The sequence below is a fragment of the Globicephala melas genome, chromosome 21, assembly GCF_963455315.2.
Source record: "Globicephala melas chromosome 21, mGloMel1.2, whole genome shotgun sequence".
NCBI classification, from domain to species: domain Eukaryota; kingdom Metazoa; phylum Chordata; class Mammalia; order Artiodactyla; family Delphinidae; genus Globicephala; species Globicephala melas.
In genome coordinates, this window is record NC_083334.1 from 30,587,426 (window position 1) to 30,612,436 (window position 25,011).

The following is a 25,011-nucleotide window of genomic DNA, read 5'->3' on the forward strand; positions in this document are numbered from 1 at the left end:
AGTATCTGCCAAAATGCAAGTGACAGTGGATGATGTCCTTGCTATGAATAAGTAACCTTTGTTTATTCTCATTTGCTTGGTTTTTATTTATTTCCACAAGACCTAAGGAACCAATCATATAATAAACTGCTGAAAACCACAAATGAAGAGAACATCTTGAAATAAACCAGAGAAAAGTAACACATAACATTCATAGGAGTAATGATGTAAATCATGGTACTTCTTTACATACACACACACACACACACACACACACACACACGTAAGGAGGCAGGACACAATGAACAAAAAAAATGCTGAGAGAGAAAAAAATCCCTGGCACTTAGAATTATATATTAAGCAAAATTATTCTTCAAAAATAAAGATATGGAGAGTTAACTTTTGGTATGACATCATGAGGAACTCTATAGATCTGATCCCTAGTGAAACTGATGAACATAAGTAAATGACAATTTAAATCCCCCAGAAGTGGACATAAGGACAAATAGTCCTAAGAGAAAATAAATAAATAGCCATACAAGAAAATATGAAAAATTCAGTAAGAAAAATGAGAAACAAAATCAAACTAAAGACATTTCCATATAAATGAAAACTTTGAGAATTTGTTGTTAATTGCCCTGCCTTACAAGTAACACTTAAAGAAATTCTTCAGGTTGAAAGTAAGCGATCTCAGAGAGTGATTCAAATCCACATAAACATCCAAAGAGAGTTCATACAGGTTATTATGTAATTTAAAAACATAATATAAATGCGTATTTCCCCCTTTTTTCTCTTAGCTGATTTAGAAATCAATTGAGTAAAATAATATGAATAGGGCATATTATTGGGGCCAGGAAATATATTTGCCAATAACAGCATATAGGAGGTGAGTGGAAACAAAGAGGTACTGGGTTAAGGAAATGATTGCAGATAGTAAAGTAATTATAACAATGTACTGTTGGGTTTGTAACATTAATAGATGTAATATGTACAACAATAATACCATAAATGTGAGGGAAGTAGAGTTTTATAGGAGCAATGTTTCTACATATCACTGGAATTAAGGTAATATAAATCTAAATCTGCATCTGGTAAGTTAAAATGTGTAAGGTAAGCCCTAGGGAAATCACTAAAAATATAACTCAAAAATATTGAAAAATCATTAAGGAAATTTAAATTCTTCAGTAGAATATATCCACCTAACAGGGAAAAAAAAACACTAAAATGAGAAAAAAGAGGAACAAAAACACATGAGACACATACAAAACAAAAAGTAAAAAGCAGATGCAAATACAACTATATCAATGATAGCATTAAATGTGATTGAATTAAACAATCCAATAAAAGGCAGATTGTCAGGCAATGTGAAAAGACTACTATAAACTGTTGAAAGACAACATGCTTTAAGTTCAAAGACACAGACAGACTCAAATTAAAGGAATGAAAAAAGATTATCATGTAAATAGCAACCACGAGCAAACTGGATTGACTATATTTATATCAGACAAAGTAGACTTTGAAAGAAAAAAATGTTACTAGAAATAAAGAGCAGTATTTTCTACTAATAAAAGGTTTAATGCATCAGGAAGATATAACACTTCTAAACATAGGTACCAAATATCAGAGCACCACAGTGCATAAAAAAATAGGTAGATACTAAGGGAGAAATAGAGAACTCAACACTTATAGTTGAAGGCTTCTTTTCTTCTTCTCTGCCACTTTCAACAATCAGTGGAACAACTAGGCAGAAGATCAGCAAGGGAATATAAGACTTGAAAAAAAAATCATAAACTAAGTAAACCTAGCAGACATCTGTAAAATGCTCCACCAAAGAACAAGATACGCATTCTTCTTAACGTGTACACAAAATATTTTCCAGGATAGACCATATGCTAATCCATTTAAAAAGCCTCAGTTTAAAAGTATAGAAGTAATAAAAGTATGTTTTCTGATAATAAAGGCATTTTTTTAGAAATAATTAACAGAAAACATTTGGAGAAGCTCACAGATGTAGAAATTAAATATCATATCTCTAAATAACCATGGATTAAAGAATAAATCAAATATGAAACCAGAAGATATTTAAGGAAAATGAAGACATACCATACTAAAATGTATGGGATGCAGCTAAAGTAGTGCTTTTGATAAATTTATATATATAAAAGCATGTATTAATAAAGAAGAAAGATCTCAAAGTAATATCCTATCCAACCACATATAACACAGGAAAAAGAACATATTAAACCTAGATTAAGCAGAAGAAAGGGAATAATAAAGATTAGAGTGAAATTAATAAGAACAGATAATAGAACAAATCAATGAAACCAGAAGCTGGCTCTGCGAAAAGATAAACAAAATTGACAAATCTTTATTTAGCTAGATTGACTATGAAAAGAAAAGAATCAAATTACTAAAATCAGAAATAAAAGTGGGATATTACTACCATCCTTATAGAAGGATTATTAAGGGAATGCTAAGAATAATTATATGCCAACATTAGATGATGTAGGTAAATGGATTAAATTCCCTGAAAAACAAAAACTACCTTCCCTGTCCATGGTGCTTCTTCTAGCACCAGAACTTGTGGACTCACAGAATGCCTTATCCACTGCCATGGCTTCTGCACAGTGTTGTGTCTGATACAGAAACTTGTTTCTCAGCAAATTAAGGGCAGCAATTGGTTTATGTACGTGTGTTACCATATACTCTGTCATCTGGAAGCAGCTGGCCTAATTGAAAGGTAGACCGGGTTACTGAATACTCATTTACCATAATAGTTGGGAGACATTACTCTGAAAGGCTGGGGTTATGTTTGAATCAAGACCATTATATGGCATGGTTTTCTGAGAACCACAATACATGGGTCCAGGAAGTAAGGTGTTGAAATGGGAGTGTCTCTTCCCACCATTATATCTAATAACCATTTTGTAGCATTTTGCTTTCTGTCCCAGTAACTTTTAGCTTCTAGCCCCCAGTGGGGAATTTGTTCACCTGGGGACACAATAAAAATTCCACTAATTTGGAAGATGAAACTTGCAACTGGATATTTCGAGCTCCTTTTTGCCACTGCACAAACAGGCTAACCCAGTGGCTGGAGTGACTGACTCTGAACACAATAGGGAAATTTGTTGCTTAAAGAAGTGCTGTGTCTTGAACCCACCTGAGTATAATAGTAACCAAAATAAAATATGATTAAGGATGCAAACCCTTTGGGAGTGAAGATTTGTGCTATTCTGCTAGGTAAATATCCGTAACAAGCTTAGGTTCTGGTTGAGAGCAATGGAAATGGGGAGCAGGTAGTGGGAAAAAGAAGTCATACGTAGCAATCATGACTTATTACAGAAATGAAGACTATAGTAGCTTTAAATATTTTTCTCTTATCTTGTCATAGGCATAGGTATCTTTATTTGTAGGTGCTAACCATTTTCTTCTTTTTCCCTCTTCCTGTTATTAGTTTACATGCAGGTGGTTGGAGGTTAACTTTACAAGTTAATTTAACCTCATGTTAACGTAGTATTCAGTTGGACCATGACTAAATTTGTGGAGAACTTAATAGAGCTAGCAATGAACACAGTGACTCGTGATTGTGTGTCTCATCATTTTGAGGGAAGAATGAGAATTTCTTTACTTGGGAGAAGGTTGGCTGAATCTTGCTAAATAGAAATGTAGGGTGATTTTGTTGTTTTTACAGAGTTCAAATGTGTATAAAAGAGTGCATACAGAAAACTAAGTAGTCAAAGTTGTAGGCTCTGTCAATTATTGATGTATTGCTACTGAGCTTCAAATTAACATTTTGCCTGCTTTGTGCAAATGAATATAAACCTCTTAATTATTTTTTCCTTTGCCAGGTGGCACTGAAGCTTTGCTAGTAACGGGTACTGGAGAGCATGGGAAGAGAGCTTTGCTATTTGGTTCCGGTGTGCTAGCTTGGTAGGCTCCTGCACAGGGTACAGCTTTTTGCAAAGCCAGGATCCCTCAGTGCTTGGAGATTCTCTAGTACCCAGACCCTTGTGTGCATGGTGGTCTCTAGCACCCATCAGCCGGTAGTATCCTCCCATCATCTAGGCCGCTCTCCTTCCATAGCAAAGTGACTTTGGTGAGACATCTTATGAACAGCTTTCCTGGCTACCCAAAGGACAGATTTCCAGAGGGTTCTAAAGAGAAATTTTACAGCAAGATCTCTTGGTACAGCACCACAGTGACTTGTCCTATTTGAAGATCCATGGTTGTGCCACTTTTAACAATCTCAAATCTGGGGCAAGGAAACTGTCTTCTTTACCCCAGTCCTGGGATTGCTGGCTGCTTCTTGTATCTGATATTGCTATGACCTTTAGAGTTCTCTTTACTTCTTATTGTTTTACTCTAATCCTTGTTACAATGAATAATTCTTTACATTAAACTTCCCATGTGTAAATTACTGCATGGTATCTTTAGACATAGACTAAAACAGTATCTTATATTTTTAAAATATTTCACTGACTTATCATATTTGTACTTTTTCACTGTGGTCCCATATACAGGTTCATCTGTATAAATCATACTTTATATAATCAAGGAAAAATACCTCTTCCTTTCCACTGCATTTCATCCACTTCCTTCCAAATGTGGTTTGTATTATCCAGATTGATAATGTATTTAATTCTTCAGAACCACCAGTAAATTATATCAACCTTATACATAAGTTGATTGGAAAACTTGGAAATTAATAAATAAATCATTTTTAGGTCAGCATAGGATAAAATTTTGAGATGGAGGAATCAAAAGTTTATTATTATTATTATATAATTTTTCTCCAGTTTTTTTCTTATTGTTATCATTGTCATTTTTGCACTATTTTCCTTTATTATATCTTGTTCATTCTTCTATTAGCACTCAAAAAAGAATGTGTATAAACTCAGCAACAGTAAGAATGTTGCTGTTGTGTGTGGTCGCCTACAAACGTTGATGAGATCAAGTTGATAGTTCTGCTCAAGGCATCAACGTATTTGCTGAGTTTCTTTCCACTTCATCTATCAATTATTGAGAGAGAAATGTTTAAATCTTCAATAATAATAATAATTTACCTATTTCTTTTTTCATTTCTGTCAGTTTCTGCCTCTTATAATTTGAAGTCTATTTTTATGTGCATACACATTTTGGATTGTTATGCCATCTGGTAATTTTACTTTTTAACCATTATGAGTATCTCTCTGTCCTGGAGAGATCATAAAGTAAACTGCAGATACTAGGAACAAACTCTTTCTGTGTCTAACTGGTTGCTTTGTTTTCGTGTAGATACATCTTTAGTTAGTAAGATAACATAACTTTTAGGGATGAGAATCATTTGTGGAATTTATGAAAAATAGATTTATATGCTTCTAACCTAATTTAATAAACTTTCCTGGTTTTTCCTACACTGACGATAGGCTTGCAGCTTTGGCAAACATGGCATTTGAGGCCAGCATTCAATAACTTATTACATCCAGGTTATAAATAAAACATCTTTGCTTTTTCTTTTGAATTATACATCTGTCTCTCATGATTACCTCCTGGGAGGTAGGAAGTAGAGTTAGGTGTTAGGTATGGCAGAATTACTTAAAATGCAGGTGCGGGATATTGCGGCCCTGTGCATCTCGTTGTCTCATTGTTTTACCTCTGTTTCTCTCCGTCTCTTTTTCACCACACTCACACACAAAAAATGCCCCCCACACACATATATTGTGTGTGTATACATAAGTATGTCTATAATATTATGTATATATGCACGTATGTATATATCATAAAACTTTTTGACAGTATGCATCATTTTTATATTTGTATAGAGAACTCCATAGATGATTCACATGTATTTGCCTACTCTGTTAGGCAAAATTTAAAGAACTCACCATACCTATTATTTCTCCTGTTAAGAGCTTAGTCTCTATAAAAATGCTTTAATTTCAAAGTAGTTGTTAATTCGCTACATAGAAATCAGGAATGCAAATTAAAAAAATATAGGAATTGGTAAGGCAGGGCAAATGTAAAAAGCAAAACAGCATTTCAGGCATGGGTATTCCTTGAAATTCTATGCACATTTCTTTATTATATTTACAGCAAATGGAAAACTTTGTTAAATGAAGCTCCAAGTAGTTGAAAATTTAATATATTCCTAAATGTGCATGAAATTTATGTGTATTTATTTGGTCCCTGAACATACTTCAGACAAGTCTTTGGATTTTCCTTTTCTTCCTAGATTTAGCTTTCCTGATTTAAGTCATGTTTTTTCATTTTAAGTATTTCACTCCATATTCAACCCTCTTGCCACAGGTACATAAACACATACATGTGCATCATCATGAAATAATAGCTTAAATGCATCACTATCATTTGTGGTTTGGTTAATCATCTGTGTCACAAAGCTAATTCAAGACACATCATCAAAGGAAATGGTTACATTCATGCCAAAACAAAACTCCAGCTTGTTATACTCTAGAGACATGTGGACCCTAAGTAAAACAGTCACAGAAACTCACATAACAAAGGTATAACAGACAATAAAAATCATACCTGAAACTGTTGTTCAAGAGGTTTCATACTTCCTGTGCCATTATAACCATAAACCCTAAAACTATGAGGTAAGAAAACTCTGTAAAATAAAGATAAAAAGTATTTAATGGAAAATTTGTTTCCTAGATTTTATTATGAAAAGCTATTTCTTTTATTATACTTATTATAGATAGGTAGGGAGAGGAGAGAGAGAGAGAGAGAGAGAGAGAGAGAGCGCATGAGGGAGAGATTCTTTGAGTACATGGATTTAGTTTTAATTTTGCTCAAAAAATTCTAGTCTTCAGACCTCTCCTCACTCACCTTACTGTCACACTGTCCTCCTTCCTGTTTTTTAAACACAACAGGCAAACTTTTTTCTCAGGGTATTTGCACTAGCTGTTGCCGCTTTCTAGGATGTTCTTCAACATGGCTTATTGTCTCATCTACTTCAAGTCTTTGCTTATATATCCACATCTCACTGAGGCTTCTCTTGACAAGTTTATAAAAATTTTCAACTTCCTCAATTATTAAAGCATAGGATTTCCAAATGACACTTCTTAGTTTGTTCTATATTTTTGCTTAAGCATTTATCACTTTCTAACATTCTTCCTAATCCACTATTTATCATACCATTATTAGTCTCATCTGATAAACAATATAAAATTCATATCCATTTTGTTTACTAATGCAGCTCAAGCTCTTAGAAGAATATCTGGAAAACAGCAAATGGTCAATAAGTATTGAACTAATATGAAATGAATTCAACAGATCAGGTGGAGATCTCACATTAAAATACATTGTTTGTAATATGGGAAGAATATGCTTAAAAGGCTCTACAAAGAGAAAGGGTGGGTGTAGGTATCTCATTTTCATTTTTCCAATTAGTATAGTATAAAGATTTGTGACAGCTATGGCAGTCTGGATTTGTGAAAGCAAAAGGTCAAAGAGCCAAACCACTGACAAACAGAGCAAAACTTTTTGTATTCTTGTAACAAAAAAAGAAAATAATACACAGTGGGGTGGAGCTCCAGGGAACACACAGATTCCGGGTTGAAAGTCCTATAAAGAGACTTAGCTAGTGATATACAAGCACTGTTTTTTGGCAAAGAAAGAAGTCAAATATCCATGCTTGGACCAGGGAGAAAGCTATTATTGGGGAGCCTAGAAACAAGCAGAACTTTTGGTGGCTGTGCAGTCCTGGAATAAAAATATGAATATTTAAGTTGCATCAGATTCATAGCTTCTTTCCCTGTAAAATCATCTGCTAAATTTTGAAGTTGCACAGAGTAGCCAAGGAGATTAACTTAAAAATCTCTGAAAATAAGAGCAAAGTTTTTTCAAAATTGATGATATAGACTCAGTAAGTCCTATTTTATTTGAGCATGATAAAAGCAAAGAAAAATCACCCCTAAATATAGTTTTAAAGACTGATGAAAACCAAAATAAAACCTTCAAAGTATCAAGAAGAAAACGAAGATGTTCCCTTCAAAGAACAGCAATAAGACTGATAGCTTAAGTTGTCAATAGAAACGAGGAAAGCCAGAAGACATCGGAATAATGCTTTGAAAGGACAAAAGTCATTTTTAAAAGGTCATCCTAGAATTTATTCCAGCAAAAAAGTTCTTAAGAGTAAGGTTAATATTTAACATTGAATACAAATTAATCAAAAATAAGCAGATCTACAACAGAAATATAGAGAATTCCTGAGACATATAGAAATTAACTGCAGATAGAAACAAACGCAGGAAAAAATGAAAAACAACAGAATGTGCAAATTTATGCTTAATTATAAAGGGATATTGACTATACAAAAAATAATAGTCATATCTAATTGGGGTTTAAAAGCATACAGGAAAAATAATGAAAAGGGAGAAGGTAAGTGAAATTAAAAGATTTGAAGATCTAACAATGTATGATAACTGGTAAAATAATAATGTATATTAGATTTAATAATTCAGGGATTAATACAATAATCTAGAGAAAATACTAAAAGAATAGTAAAAAGTTATATAACAAAGAATTTAATTGAGGGAAAATGGTGTAATATAAAATAATAGATTCATTAAAATGGAGACTATGAAAGAAAAAGAATATAAAATAAAAGGTACAAAGAAAAAAGGTGACTTCAGACATTATATGGAAAATTAAAGGATCAAGAAAAACAAGGACATCTTAAAATTGTTGAACAAGGCTGGGTAACAAGACCTAGTACAGTATTTAATATAGTGTGATATCTGTTCAGATAAATAGGGCTCAGGAGTAAACAAATAAAATAAGAGAAAATAGTCCAGAAAGATATCCCACTCATAAACAGTCATTTGATTTAAAACATTTCATTACAGTGCAATGAGGAAAGTATTTTTTTTTCCAATAGCATGTGTTGGATCCATTGGATGCTAATACGATAAAATATTTGAATCTTGATCCCCATGCTCATGAAACACACAAACATCAATTCTGGATGAACCCTAGAGTTGAACATGAAAGTGAAAACAATAAAAGCTATTAGAAAAAAATGGCAGCTTGGATTCATGACTGTATGAAGACAATGATTTTTTTTAAAATATGAAAAGAATAATAGTTACAAAGAAAATAATAATTTGGACTGCATTAAAAGAATTTCAGACTCAGTAAAAAAAATCCAGACTGAATAAAAAATTGAAAGGGAATGACAGGAAAAATGACAGATAAAAGATAGTCTCTTTGGCAAGTGGTATTGGGAAAGTTGGACAGCTGCATGTAAATCAATGAAGTTAGAACACTCCCTCACACCATACACAAAAATAAACTCAAAATGTCTTAAAGACTTAGATATAAGACATGACACCATAAAACATTTAGAAGAGAACATAGGTAAAACGTTCTCTGACATAAAAAGTACTCTGTAGATTCAATGAAGTCACAATCAATATCTATGGATATATCTTTGTGGAAGAGTTTATTATAAAATATATGAAAATGAAAAGTAGTAAGAAAAGCCAGAACATTCTTGATGAAGAAAAGGATGGAAAGACCTTATCTTTAAGCTATCAAGATTTATAATAAAGAGACAAATTGACCAAAACTTTTAATAAAGGACCCATTTTAAAAACGACCATTACTGGTTTCATTTTTCTTTATTCTCAAATATGGTGTGCTTATTTTTTCCCAATTTCCTTAGCTGGCATGGGATTGAGTTTGGCTAATTACAGTTGTATTCTAAGTCCTTAATACATTCTGATATGTAAACTAATTTAAAGAATCACTGTTCTTTCCACTCAAAAATCCACTATGCTCTTTCAAATATAGTTGAATGTAAGAGAACTCAAAAACAAGTCATATTTATGTCGTGATAAAAATAGAAAAATATCAAAATTCATCCTCCATGAAACCACATAAATAGTCAAATAGAAACCTGATGTTGCTGGGAAGGAAAAAGATGCGAGCATACATATGGATTCAGGTCCTAGATGTTTATTATATAGGTTTAAAATGTTTTTCTTAAGCATAAAATAGGAGACAAATAGTAAGCAACTAGAAATATTTACAAATGCAAAATAGTTACTTTCTGGATAAATATGAACAATAATTATAAATAGAACAAAGACAGGTAATAAAATAATGTAGTTCACCTACTTTTGCATTAGGTTCACAGTGTATGTCTTCCCTTCAATTACAATGTTGTAGGACACCTAGCAGGAGAGTATATTAAAAAAGCAAAGAAAAGTGAGAAGAATGTTAAAAAGAAAAACTATCATTTTATATTAACAATAATAACATGCTAAAGCACACTAATACAATAAAAAAGAGGAAAATTTATAATATTGACTTATTCCAATGGAATCAGATATTTAAATATTTGCTTTCATAATAAAGATAGATGGAAGAATATAATTGGTACAGTTTCTTATTAATTTTAACACTTATGCAATAAGATAGACCCTGAAATATTGTTGACTTGCATCCAATAATTGTGTTAGCTTAATACTGAGGCCATTGCAAAATTTATGCTTAAAATGGAAGAGTATAACTAAATTACCAAATAGAAAATTTATATAGTATAGCAAAGAATTAACAAAACAGAATGTTTAATATTTGTAGATTTTATAAAATTTGTTCCAAGTTTGGATGCAATACTCATGGATTTTATTAAGAAAGAATGTCTACAAATGGAAAACTTAGTCTTTATAGATCAGTTTGAGGAGCCTTGACCTCTTTCCATTATTGGGCCTTCCAATCCATGGGCATAGGATCTACTCAATTTATATAGATCTTTACCTCCTCTCACCTGGTTTTGTTGTCTTCAGTGAGGAGGTTTTGCTTTCCTTTGTTACATTTATTTAGACTTTGATTTTTATGTAGTGTAAATTATATCTTTAAAATTTATTTTAAGTTTTAAAATGTTTAAAGTTTATTTAAATTTTATAGGATTAAGAGGTTTATTTTATAGGATTAACAAAGTTAAGTTACATTCTTCTATTGCTAGGTTATTTTATCATATATGGTATTGAACTTTGAACAGTAGTTTTACTGCTCCTAATGCTATATGTATATTCATTTCCCCATATAATTCTAAAACACAGTTAATTCATTGATATTCTAAGATTCAATCATCTTAACAATTTAGATGTAAATTGCATTTTGCCATTGGCCATTTCTTTCTTTTTTTTTTTTTCTTTTTTTTAATTGAAGTACAGTTGATTTAGAATGCTGTGTTAGTTTCTGGTGCACAGCAAAGTGATTCAGTTATACATACCTATGTATATTCTGTTTCATATTCTCTTTTATTATGGGTTATTATAAGATATTGAATGTAATTCTCTGTGCTACACCTTCTTGTTTATTTTATATACAGTAGTTTGTATATGCTAATCTCAAACTCCTAATTTATACCCCCCTTTTCCCCCTAGGTAACCATAATTTTGTTTTCTATGTCTGTGAGTCTGGTTTCCTTTTGTAAATAAGTTCATTTGTATCATTTTTTAGATTCCACAGATAAGTGATATCATGTGATATTTGTCTTTGTCTGTCTGACTTATGTCATTTAGTATGATAACCTCTAGGTCCATCCCTGTTGCTGCAGTTGGCATTATTTCATTCTTTTTTATGGCTGAGTAGTATTGCATTGTATATATAAACCACATCTTCTTTATCCATTCATCTCTTGATGCACATTTAGGTTGCTTCCTTGTCTTGGCTATTGTAAATAGTGCTGCTCTGAACACTGGGGTGCAGGTATCTTTTCGATGAGAGCTTTTGTCTTTTCCAGATATATGCCCAGGAATGAGATTGCTGGATCATATGGTAACACTGTTTTTAGTTGTTTAAGGAACTTCCATACTATTCTCCACAGTGGTTGCCCCAATATACATTCCCACAAACAGTGTAGAAGGGTTCCCTTTTCCCCATACCCTCTCCAGCATTTCTTGTTTGTGGACTTTTTAATGATGGCCATTTTGACTGGAATGAGGTGATACCTCATTGCAGTTTTGATTTGCATTTCTCTAATAATTAGCAATGTCGAGTATCTTTTCATGTGCCTGTTGGCCATCTGTGTGTCTTCTTTGGAGAAATGTCTATTTCGGTCTTCTGCCCATATTTAGACTCTACACAAAAACTACTAGAACTGACAAACAAATTCAGCAAGCTGGCAGAATACAAGATTAACACACATAAATCTTTTGCATTTCTTTACACTAACAATGAAATATCAGGAAGGGAATGTTAAAAAAAAAAAAAACCCTTTTAAAATCAGATCCAAAAAAGTACTTAAGAATAAACCTAAGAAAGGAGGTGAAAACTTATATGCTGAGAACTATAAAACATTGATAAAGGAAATTAAAGATGATTTAAAGAAATGGAAAGCTATCCCATGCTCTTGGATTGGAAGAATAATATTATTAAAATGACCATACCATTCAAAGTAATCTACAGATTTAATGCGGCCCCTATCAAATTACCCATGACATTTTTCACAGAAGTAGAACAAATAACCCTATAATTTATATGGAATCACAAAAGACTCAGAATTGCCAAAGTAATCCTGAGGAAAAAGAACAAAGCAGGAGGCATAAACTTCCCAGACTTCAGACAATACTACAAAGCTACAGTAATCAAAACAGTGTGGTATTGGCATAAAAAAAGACATATGGATCAATGGAACAGGCTAGAAAGTCCAGAAATAAACCTACACACCTATGGTCAATTAGTCTTCGATAAAGGAGGCAAGAATATACAATGGATAAAAGACAGTCTCTTTGGCAAGTGGTATTGGGAAAGTTTGACAGCCGCATGTAAATCAATGAAGTTAGAACACTCCCTCACACCATACACAAAAATAAACTCAAAATGTCTTAAAGACTTAGATATAAGACACATGACACCCTAAAACATTTAGAAGATAACATAGGTAAAACGTTCTCTGACATAAAACATAGCAATATTTTCTTAGGTCAGTCTCCCAAGGCAATAGAAATAAAAGTAAAAATAAACAAATGGGACCTAATCAAACTTCTAAGCTTTTGCACCCCAGAAGAAACCATAAACAAAACAAAAGACAACCAACTAACTGGGAGCAAATATTTGCAAATGATGTGACCAAAAAGGGCTTAATTTCCAAAATATACAAACAACTCATACAACTCAATAACAAAAAAACAAACAAGCCATTGGTCATTTCTTAATACTTTGTTATATTAGATTTTCTCATATTTCTTATGTTTGCCACCTATACTCATGAATTCATTCAGTCCCAAATTTTCTTTCTTATATTACCCTTCTTTGTTTTTGGTGTCAAGGTAATATTGCCTTTATGTATTCAGCAGTATTAACTCTTTTTCTTTTTGCTGGCTGAGTTTTTATGAGTTTTAATTATGTCTTTCTTAAATGTTTGGTTGTATTTATTTGTAAAATAATTTAGCTTTTGACTTAGTTTTAATGGTTGTTTTTGTATTTTTGAGGAGGGAGAAAGAGACATTTATATTCAGATTCAAATTTTTTAAAGTGTTGGGCATTTTCATCTTTCCTTATATCCCAAGACTTTGTTTTTCTATGAAATTGCTTATCTCCTCAAGGATTTTTGAATTTTTTGACACATTTATTCATTGTATTATTCATTTGTTAAATTTCTGCTCTATGTATCACTATGTCCACTTTTTTTCATCCCTATTAAAATCTTTCATACTTTTATTTGTGTTGCCTTACAGACAACTTGTGCCTGATAAAATATGGCTGCCTATACTAACTTTACTATTTGCTTTGTATAATTTTTCTTATTTTTGTGCTAGACCTTTCTATTCCCTTGTGATTTAGGTGTTTCTCTTGTGGTATATATTTTTAAATTCAATTTGAAATATATGTAATTTCTGATAAATTTAATCAATCAAAAATTTTAACAGTTTTATTTAAATTATTTTAATTCCCTATTATACCAAGATGTATATATGCTTTATATTCTTTTGTTACAGTTACAATTGTATATTCAATATGTTTTGTTTTGAGGTATACATATTCATACTTTTTAATCAATTCCAGCTTTTATGTTATTCTTTGTCCCAGTTTCAATTTCTAACTGCTGAAGTACATTATTTAAATTATTTTCTTCTCTTGTAATCTGAAAAGTGTTAATGTACTCTAATTTTTATTTATTCTGTGTTGTGATACCTGATCTCAGTTCATCTATGTTTAATATAACCTCTTTTCCAGATTTTTTTCTCTATTTTCCAGGAATTCTAATTGCTCTTTACTTAAGCCTCTAATTCTCTCCTCTTTTTCCTTGAGCTGTTTATATGTTGCATCTGTTTAGTTTCTTCAGCTGTCTCTGGCTACTGTTAATTCTTGATTTTACTCTCATACTATATTTTTCATGTACAGAAGTTCCATTCAGTTATTTTTAAAACCTCCTAGTCTTTTTAAGTTGAATATTCTCTTGTGGTATATTCTTTATTAATTATAATAATTATAAACATACACTTTTCATATTATGTTTGTTGCATTCGTTAAGTCGGTAGGTACAATAGCCTTATCAGTTCAAAAAATACTATTAATCCTTTATTATGTAGCCAGCACTGTTCTAGGCACTGGAGTTAGAGACATTAACAAAATAGTCAACATTTTTCCCTCATGAATTTGACAGTTGAGGACAGATGATTTTTTTTTTTACTTCTCTTATGAGAATTACTCTCATAGTATCTGGTGAAACCTGGTTGAAGATATTTCCCTCTAAGTAGATTCTGTGTACATTTTCTAATATGACCAAGTAATTCCATAGATTTTTCCATTAAAAAAACAAAATACTCTTAAAATGCTGTTAAATGTCTCACCTCTTTTTTTCTATTTAAATGATTTAAAGTTTTCATAAATATTCATTCCCTTATAAATTATATATTGAAAATTTTAAGCTTGTGATATCTGTATTAGTGTGACAACTAGGTAGCTGATAAGGAAATATTTGCATTCAAATTATCTAAACATTTACTACCAATCAAAAAGAAAATTAAGGTGTGGTGTTTTAAAAAAACACTTCACTTCTTTAGAAATGATTCTAGAAATTAGTAAAACAGATAAGAAACTTTCTAATTAATTCAAAGAATAAAAAGGAGAAAACTAATACCTGAACCAAGATACACTAAGATGGCATAAAAAGAATTCTTAATGATGAACATATTTTCAATCAAGACATAAAAATTATTCATACAACACTTCATTAAATCAAATGATTGCCATCCCCTATAGGGATGCCATAGGCTTACTTAACAACTACTAAAAATCCTCCAAATATTGTATGGTGAATGAGTGACAAGAGACTGTAAATGGATCAGGTCAGGTATTATTCAGACGCTCAGGAGGGAAAGAGATTTAGAACCATTTAGATTTAGATGGGCCTTGGGGCTTTGATAATAAGCATCACTGCACCATATTTCTATGAAACATTGTTAATCTTGGTTCATTTTCAAAAGGGCTCTTCCATTTAAGAAAAATTGGGTATAAATATAAAATTCAGAAAGTGTGCAGAGATGAAAAACACCAGGTTTACTTATTAGGAACAAAATAGTCACATGTTTTTTAGTTTGTGAAAAATGTTAGGGCTTAATTACGTATGTTTCAACTCCTCCACTTGACGTTGACCGTATTTTCTCTGGAACTGTAATTTGCACACGTAGTCTTTCTGAATCTGCAAGGTGCAAAATGTTTTACAGGGGCAACACTCACCACCTCATAGCTTCCTTCATTATTTCCTCATCTAAATCCATAATATTCTATATGCCATCCCTCATTTTTACTCTTTTCAAATACCCTCACCTCAATACCCACTTCTTTCTAGAATTACAAACCGTTTAAAGAGAAACAGGTATACTGCTTTAGAAATATTGCCCCGTGGGCAGGCTCTGGTAACCCTGAGGTAATAGGCCCAAGTGCTCTCAGAACAAATAAAGTCAGGTCCTTTGGACCTTCCAACTACAGAATCCACATATCAGAAACGCAGAGCAGTATATGAAACTCTAATCTTAAGGGATCTACTCAAGCCACGGCATCTCCCATCTTTACTACGGTCCCAAGAAGAGTGGGAAAGACCCTTGCAACCAAAGTGGATTTTGATTGGGAAAGGTGGCAATGTGGGAGTGGATTCGGGCTTACACAGTTGGAACTCCCACCAAAAAAACACTTTTAAAGGGATATCCAGCCTCTCAGAGGGAAACAGAAAGGAGACCTGACATTCCCTAAAGGTCAGAAGAGGGTTTTAGTACTTACTATCGTCTGTCTGAAGCCCGATGAGCCCCAGAAGCAGAAACAGAAGGCACCACATGGCTGGACGTCCTGGATGGCAGCCCGAATAACGGCCGTACGCTTGACTACAGGGCAGTTGGGGGCGCGAGGAGACCCCTCCTGACCGCACACACCGCAGGAGGCAGGCGGCTGGGAGAGCAGCGGAGGGTCGAGAGGCTGCCTGCTGTGCGCCGTTCAACGTGGGCGGCCTTGGCCACTAAATCTATGCAGGAGGCTTTGACGCCTTGTGACTCCGCTTTCCGGCTAAGAAAGCGCAGAATCACTTCCGAAAGGCAAGGCTGAAGAAACAGCTAATGAACAGGAAGATTCATCTACACTTAAGTGAACTTTTATGTAATATATATAAATATTTATACTACATATGTTATACATTTATGTATAAATATATAATATATATAGGCACTGCTCAATATTCTACTGAACAAACCAGTGTAATTAACACCTAGATTCAGATCCAGAAATAAAATATAGAACCACTAAAGCTGCCACATTGTCCCCTGACAATCACTACTTCTAACACCATAGATTACTTTTGTCTGTTTTTGAACCTATATAAATGGAGCCAATCACCATGTATTCTTTTTATGTTTAAGTTTTTTTAACATGATGATTAGGAGATCCATCCACGTTGTGAGTAGCAATAGTTTTTTTTTTTCCCCTCTTGTTGCTGTATATCACACATTGAATATGTCCATCTGTTTTTCTATTTTACTATTGATTAGAATTTTGTTCATTTATAGTTGGAGCTATTAAAAAACATATTTGGCATAATACCTTCCAGGTCCATCCATGTGGTTGCAAATGGTATTATGTTTGCTGAAGTAAGTCAGACAGAGAAAGACAAATACTGTATGTTCTCACTTATATTTCAAATCTAAAAAATAAAACAAACAAATGAGTATAACAAAACAGACTCACAGATACAGAGAACAAACTAGTGGTTACCAGTGGGGTGAAGAAAAGGGGGAGAGGCATGATAGGGGTAGTGGATTAAGAGGTACAAACTTCTATGTATAAATTAAATAAGCTACAAGGATATATTGTACAGCACAGGGAATATAGCCAGTATTTCATAATAACTTTAAATGGAGTGTAATGTATAAAAATATTGAATCACTACGTTGTACACTTGGAACGAACATAATATTGTAAATCAACCATACTTCAATTAAAAAAAAAGTTTTGGATCAGTGAAAATAACCAAAACCCAACCATGTTTGGCTATTTTATTTCCTTAATTACTATCAATTTTTGATTCTTCTATTTTGAGGCTATGTTACTTTTAAAACTTTTTATTTAAGCATAATATTCTCTAGGTCCATCCATGTTGCTGTAAATGGAAGAATTTCATCCTTTTTATGGCTGAGTAATATTCCATTGCGTATATATGCTGCATCTTCTTTATCCATTCATCTGTCATGGACACTTGGGTTGTTTCCATGTCCTGGCTCTTGTATGTAGTGCTGCTATGAACATCGGGGTGCATGTATCTTTTCAAATTAATTTTCGTCTTTTCTGGATATATGCCCAGTAGTGGGATTACTGGGTCATATGGTAGTTCTATTTTTAGTTTTTTGAGGAACCTCCATACTGTTTTCCATAGTGGCTACACCAGTTTACATTCCCACCAACAGTGCAGGAGGGTTCCCTTTTCTCCACGTCCCCTCAAAAATTTGTTATTTGTAGACTTTTAAATTCTACATTCTATCAGGTTTGAGGTGATATCTCATTGGGCTTTTGAGTTGCATTTTTCTAATAATTGGCGATGTTGAGAATCTTTTCACTTGCCTGTTAGCCATTTTGTATGACTTCTTTGGAAAAATGTCAATTCAGGTCTTCTGACCAATTTTTGACTGGCCTGTTTGTTTTTTGATATTGATTTCTATGTGCTGTTTATATGTTTTGGATATAAACCCCCTGTTGGTCATTTGCAAGTATTTTCTCCCATTCCATGGGTTGTCTTTTAGTTTTGTCAATGGTTTCCGTTGCTGTGCAAAAGTGTTTAAGTTTAAATAGGTCCCATTTGTTTATTTTTGCTTTTTGCTTTAGCTTTGTGAGACAGATAAAGATAAAATACTGCTATAAATTATGTCAAAGAGTGTTCTGCCTAGGTTATCTTCTTAGAGTTTTAAGGTTTGGGGTCTTACCTTTAGATCTTTAATCCATTTTGTGTATGGTGTGAGGAAATATTCTAATTTCATTCTTTCACATGTAGATGTCCAGTTTTCCCAGCACCAGTCTTTTTGAGCCCCATTCTGCCACATCTCTCTGACTTCACCTGGAGAATATTCTCTGTTTTTAAGGGCTCATGAGATTAGATTGGACCCACCCAGATAATCTAGGATAGTGTCCCTACTTGAAGGTCCATCACCTTAATTACTTCTGCAACTTACCTTCTACCATGTAACATACATGTCCACAAATTCCAGGGATTAGAGTGAGGACATCTTTAAAGGTCCATTCTGCCTACCACCAAAGCACTGGTATGGGACGTTAGGGAAGGGAAGCATGCCAACACATGTGAGTCTGTGAGCTGGTTACTGCTCCTGTAAGATAAAACTAAATCCCACAAGCAGCTCTTGGAAATGCTATAGAATAGGGTACAGCAAACATTTTCTGTAAAGAATGAAATAGAAAATAGTTTCAGCTTTGCTGAAATAGTGTGCCAGATGGTCTCTGTTTCAACTGTTACCAACCAGGGTTCTTGGTCTCCTTAATCAATAGAAATTGGTCAGAGGCCAGACAAGAAATTCAGGCAAGGCTGTATTGGGGCCCCTGCTGCAAGCAGCGGTGGGGGAGTGAAAACAATCAACAGTTTCCCTTGCTAGCTCGCTCCCTGAGGTGGGGGTGGGGGGGCAAGCTTGTTCCTTATATGGGGTGAGGGTAGGGGTGTGTCCAGGGGTCAGGCCAGAATGGTGGCTTAGGTGGTTTGCTCACCCCTTAGGTGGTGTTGTGTGCAGGGGTCATGCACAGTACCCTGCTTTTGCTCCAGGCTCTTCAAAAGCGGCAGTTGGGTGTTTCTTTTTTGGGGTCTTTTTGTATCTTTTGTCCAGAATTTGTCCCAACTCAGCATGCACGCAGTTATTTTCAGTCCCATACAGCTTCTTTGTATTTTATTGCTCGAAGAGAGATTTGTCCAAGTGGAAGCACTGCAGCACTGCAGCAAAGGGTCCCAGGTCCCAGCCTGTCTCACAGCTATTCAACTACCTTCATATCTATCTATTTACCCTCCAAACACTCTATCACAATAATTGAATATGCCCAGCTCTGATAAAAGCCAGTCCCTTTTTTTACGTACCAGATCCTCTCCTCTCTAGTTTATTCCATGATTTTGCTCTTAAGTCTTCATTATATCCAACATCATCATCTTTCCCCCATTTCTTTATTTCTAAAAGTCGGTAGACAATATGTAGTGTCTCCCCAAAATAAAATCCCTTCTTTGATCATAAATTGCACCTCATAATCCCCAAAAGGTTGTCTATGTTTACCATCTTCATTTTATCACTTCCCATAGAGTTTATCAAGTTCCTTAAAAAATAATCTAAAATATAGATTGGGATTTTACTGAACTTATAGATCTCTTCTGGAAAAATTAGAAATTTTATAATAGGCATCCATTTTCTTAGTGTTTTCCAAGACTGATCATCCTGATGAATTTTTTGATGTTGTTGTTCTAATTGTAAACTGATTCTGTTGATTTAAGTAGGTAGTTAATCATAATTTCTGCAAATGAGGGCAATTCTTTTTCCTCTTCAAATCTTTCCTCCTTTTTATTTCCATCAAAATAATAGTCAAAGCTGCCAGTTCTTTGTTATATTTTTAAGCAAGATTTTAGACATCTTTGCCTTGGCAATAGATACTACAACAACAAAAACAGAAGTAGTATTATATTTTATAAAATATTTCATAGTCTTCATAAATATTTAAATTTTCCCTCTAATTCCCTTGAGTAAATATTTCATTATCATGAGATTTACCACCTTCTGGAGTCTTGTATCATTTGGACAAATCTGTGATATCTCTTCAGGCACAACATACCTTTCCAACTTTTGATGTGGAACTGAGTATAAAGAATAAGAAATTCACCATGTCTTGTAAACAACCTCACAAACGTATGTGTGAAATTAATTCAAATGAAAAACAAGGCTTATACTGCTTCATGATTCATTATGCATGTAGCTCTTGGACAGGAACACTTGTGGATGTCATCATATGTTAATCTTAACTTAAGGCCAAATAATTGAGCTATAATAACTAAAAATCCCTCCAATGTTATTGCACCTGGATACTAAAATAAAGAAGATTGAAGAGAACACCATTATGTAAGAAGAAAACAAAAGCAAGTAATGAATTAAAACAGTTTTGATCCTATAAAATTTTATACTTTAGTACTTTATGTTGAGCACATATTACACTTTATTTTGATAAATCTTTGATACAAATATCCATACTAGTTAATTGATTAAGAAGCATGAAACAATGGAAAAAAGTAATTAAACTACCAATGTTCTCTGGTGAAAAATTTGGCATGCCCAAATTCCATAGCCTTAAACACACTTAGTATTTCTGATGCAATCAATATAAAACACATTTATTTAACTTTCTTATTAAATCAAATCATTCAATTTGCAAAACTAATTCAATATACATACATGTCAGGCACTACAATAGAAAATAAGAATATAGTGGCATACTGGGGACTTCCCTGGTGGTCCAGTGGTTAAGATTCAATGCTTCCACTGCAGGGGGCACGGGTTCAATCCCTCTTGGGGAACTAAGACCCCACATGCTGCATGGTGCAGCAAAAAAAAAAAAGAAGAAGAAAACAATATAGTGGCACATGTGAAAGAAAGGGACTGTGTCCACACTTGGAGCTTATATTACAGAAGAGGAGAAAGAAAATTAATAGGAAATTAATGACAAACTTCCCCAATATAAAGAGGTCGTGAAAAGTGCTCTGAAGAAATGGAGTGCTCGAATAGAGAATTTTGAGGAGGGGTGTGACCATATAGATAAGATAGTTAGAAAAACCTATTTGTGGAATTGATGTTTTGGCTGAGATAGAAAGTTTGGGAAATGATCTAGCATTTTGAATAGCAGTAGGGAACTTGTATGGGAACCTGTTCAAAGCCTGTAGTGTAATGAGTGAAGTGAAGGAATGACAAGATGGAAGTTCTAAATATAGGCAAGGCCATGGTAAAGAAATTTAGAGTGAGATATTACCAAAAAAAAAAAAAAAATTGGGGGTAGTATAGAGTGGCATTTCATATGATTTAACCTTGATAAATAAAATGATACTTTTCTCATCTTTCTAATCATTACAAGCTAAATTCTTAGAACTCTTAGAACTTCTCTAATTTTTCTATCTCAATAAAAATTTATAGTGAGTAAAATTTAATTTATACCTAAAAGAAAAATATTGTGTGTATGTGTGTGCATGTGTGTGAATGAAAACATGGAATATTATCTAGCACCATGGAAAAATGGGTTAGTAGTTACCCTCTCCTGTTATCCTATAAGAGCTAAGCTTGAAAAAAAGGGAAAATCCCAGTATCAGAATTTGAAAGAAGGTTAAAGACAAATCAGAACATGAGAGATGATATCTGGCTAACCACCAGGTTTTTTTTTTTGTTTTGTTTTTGTTTTTTTGCGATATGCGGGCCTCTCACTGTCGTGGCCTCTCCCGTTGCGGAGCACAGGCTCCGGACGCGCAGGCTCAGCGGCCATGGCTCACGGGCCCAGCCGCTCCGCGGCATGCGGGATCTTCCCGGACCGGGGCACGAACCTGCGTCCCCTGCATCGGCCGGCGGACTCTCAACCACTGTGCTACCAGGGAAGCCCTAACCACCAGGTTTTAAGGCAAGATGTAGGAACCAGAAGCTGGACTTCTAGTGCTCGCTCAGAGAAAGGAAAAATAGTCTTCTACTTTCATATTTATATAGTTGAAAATAAATCCCCTGGATAAAGACATGCTACCGAATAAAACAAGTCCTTAGTTATACTGTGAAGGAAGAGAAGATAGAAGACCTAAATGTAAGAATTGAAGCCATAAAAGTCCTACAAGGGAACATAGGCAGAAAACTCTTTGACATAAATTGTACCAATTTTTTTTGTGGGGGGGGGATCAGTCTCCTAAGGCAAAATAAATAAAACCAAAAGTAAACAAGTGGCATCTAATTAAACTTAAAAGGTTTTGTACAGCAAAGGAAACCATCAACAAAACAAAAAGACAACATGTGGTCTGGGAGAAAATATTTGCAAACAATGAGACCAACAATGGCTTAATATCAAAAATATACAAACAGCTCATACAATTCAAAATTCACAAAACAACCGATTAATAAGTAGGAAGAGGATATAAATTGTTGTTTTTCCAAAGAAGATACACAGATGTCCAACAGGCACATAAACAGATGTTCAACCTCACTAATTGTTAGGGAAATGATGTAAATCAAAACTGGAATGAGGAATCAAATCACCTTATGCCTTTCATTTTTTTTGTTTTTCTTGCGGTACGCGGGCCTCTCACTGTTGTGGCCTCTCCCGTTGCGGAGCACAGGCTCCGGACGCGCAGGCTCAGTGGCCATGGCTCACGGGCCCAGCCGCTCTGCGGCATGTGGGATCTTCCCGGACCAGGGCACGCACCCGTGTCCCCTGCATCGGCAGGCGGACTCTCAACCACTGCGCCACCAGGGAAGCCCACCTTATGCCTTTTAGAATGGCTATTATCAAAAAGGCAAGAAGTAACAAGTGTTGTAGAGGGTGTGGAGAAAAGGGAGCCCTCATACACTATTTGGAGGAATTTAACTTGTAGCCACTATGAAAACTAGTATAGAGATTCCTCAAAAAATTAAGAATGGAACTACCATGTGATCCAGCTGTTCTGCTTCTGGGTATTAACCCAAAGAAACTGAAAACATTAATTCAAAAAGATATATGCACCCCTATGTTCATTACAGAATTATCTATAATAGCCCAGATAAGGAAACAACCTAAGTGACCACTGACAGATGAATGGATGAAGATGCGGTATGTATACACAATGGAATAGGAGTCGTAAAAAAGATGAAATCTTGCCATTTGTGACAATATGGTTGCACCTTGATGGTATCATGCTAAATGAAATAAGTCAGGTGGAGAAAGACAAATACTGTATGATTTCACTCATATGCAGAAAAAAATAAATTAAGAAACCAAACCAAAGCAGAACAAACACATAGGAGAGAACAGAGTAATGGTAAGCAGAAGGGAAGAAGGGTGGGGGATGGAAACTAAAAATTTGGTGGTGGGCACACTGAAAGAAGTTGAAAAATGTGGTACACATGCAACTTATACAATGTTAAAAACCAATGTTACCTCAATTAAAAAAAAAAGGATATTGGACTCAATTCTGCATGAGACAATAAAAAGCACAATTCAACTGTGGGCCTATTCTTACAATGTTAGATTATAATCTGTTGAGGAAAGGGAAGAAAACGTTGAAATGCAACCTTAGTGTATCTTGTTCACAGTTACTGTTAGAACCGTAAAAAGGAAGATTTAGAAATGGGGAGGCCAGCAAGACAAACTCAGAGGGGAAAAGTGACACCACTGCAGAAGACAGAACATGTAATTGTCTTTGAATTTTCTGACAAATATCTTAAGCTACTCACGCTCTAAATCTAACTCAACTTCTGCCTGCCACTCACCCACACCTTCCTTTATCCCAGTACACTCCACAGCAAGGATGTGTTATAACAATAGTTGCAAAAATAAACTCTGCTCAGGTCTAAAACTTGGACCTGCTAGGTGGTAGTACTCCTGGGAAACTGATCCTGAGAAATTATGAATTAAATAAGGCAGGACAGTGATCATAATGGCCCCAAATAAGATAGTGGCAAAGGGGATGAGGGAAAGTTATGGTAGAATCATCCCGATGTGTATTATTTTTACCACAGAGTTCACCCACTTAAAGCACACAGGTGAATGATTGTAGGGTTTTTAGTGTATTCACAGATATGTGCAACCATTACCACAGTCAATTTCAGTTCCCTCATCTCAAAAACAAGTCCTCTACCCTTTAGTTATTACCATCACCCCAGCTATTCAATCCCCACCCCTACCTCCCCAACTCTCACAAGTAAACAACCACTAATCTTAGTCTCTCTAGATGTCCCTGTTCTGGATGTTTCATACAAAGGCATAATACGTGGTTTTTGTGACTGGCTTTAGTCACTTAGCATAACGGTTCCAAGGTTCATCCACGTGGTAGCAATATCAGTGCTTCCTTTTTGTGGCTGAATACTATCCCATTGTATGGACGGACCACATCTCGTGTATCCATTCATCATTTGCTCATTTGGAGAAAGAAACTCTTGGTCTTTGTGATGAGATGCTCCCACCCCTGACCCAGGAGCACCTTCATTTATATGGATGGAAATTCTGTAGGTCCTAATTAGACTCCAGGTAGGCTGATGGATCTCTAACCCACAAATAATGCTTTGAGGTGTGCAGAAGTGCACCCATCTCAGGAAGAGGGAGATGAAGAGAGGGGGCACTGAAGCAAGAAACTGTCACCCAGAAAAGCTCAGCTTCAGTCAGGAAAGAGAAGCAAGTCTGGGTTCCTTCAAAGGACAAAGAAAGATGTATTCTAGAACTCAATTTCCACAAGGGCAGGGAAGTATCACCTGGAGACAGAACAGTTATCTATGACCAGGAACTCAGTGTGAGCAACTCCTTGAAGATGGAATGGATGCTAGTGACTCTCTGAGGGCTCTGGGGCTG

The 25,011-nt window shown here is 34.5% G+C and overlaps 1 protein-coding gene across 1 annotated transcript in view; it reads right to left on the bottom strand.

The window, feature by feature from the left end:
- ADAM2 (ADAM metallopeptidase domain 2) overlaps positions 1-16,267 on the bottom strand; it is a 79,761-nt gene extending 63,494 nt beyond the window's left edge. Inside the window, exons 1-4 of the mRNA XM_030833887.2 lie at positions 16,213-16,267; positions 15,558-15,634; positions 10,099-10,154; positions 6,505-6,583 (exon numbers count right to left, since the gene is read on the bottom strand). Coding sequence (XP_030689747.2) covers positions 6,505-6,583; positions 10,099-10,154; positions 15,558-15,634; positions 16,213-16,267 — 267 coding nt within the window. The remainder of the gene's footprint in view (positions 1-6,504; positions 6,584-10,098; positions 10,155-15,557; positions 15,635-16,212) is intronic.
- Between the last annotated feature and the right edge of the window lie 8,744 nt (positions 16,268-25,011).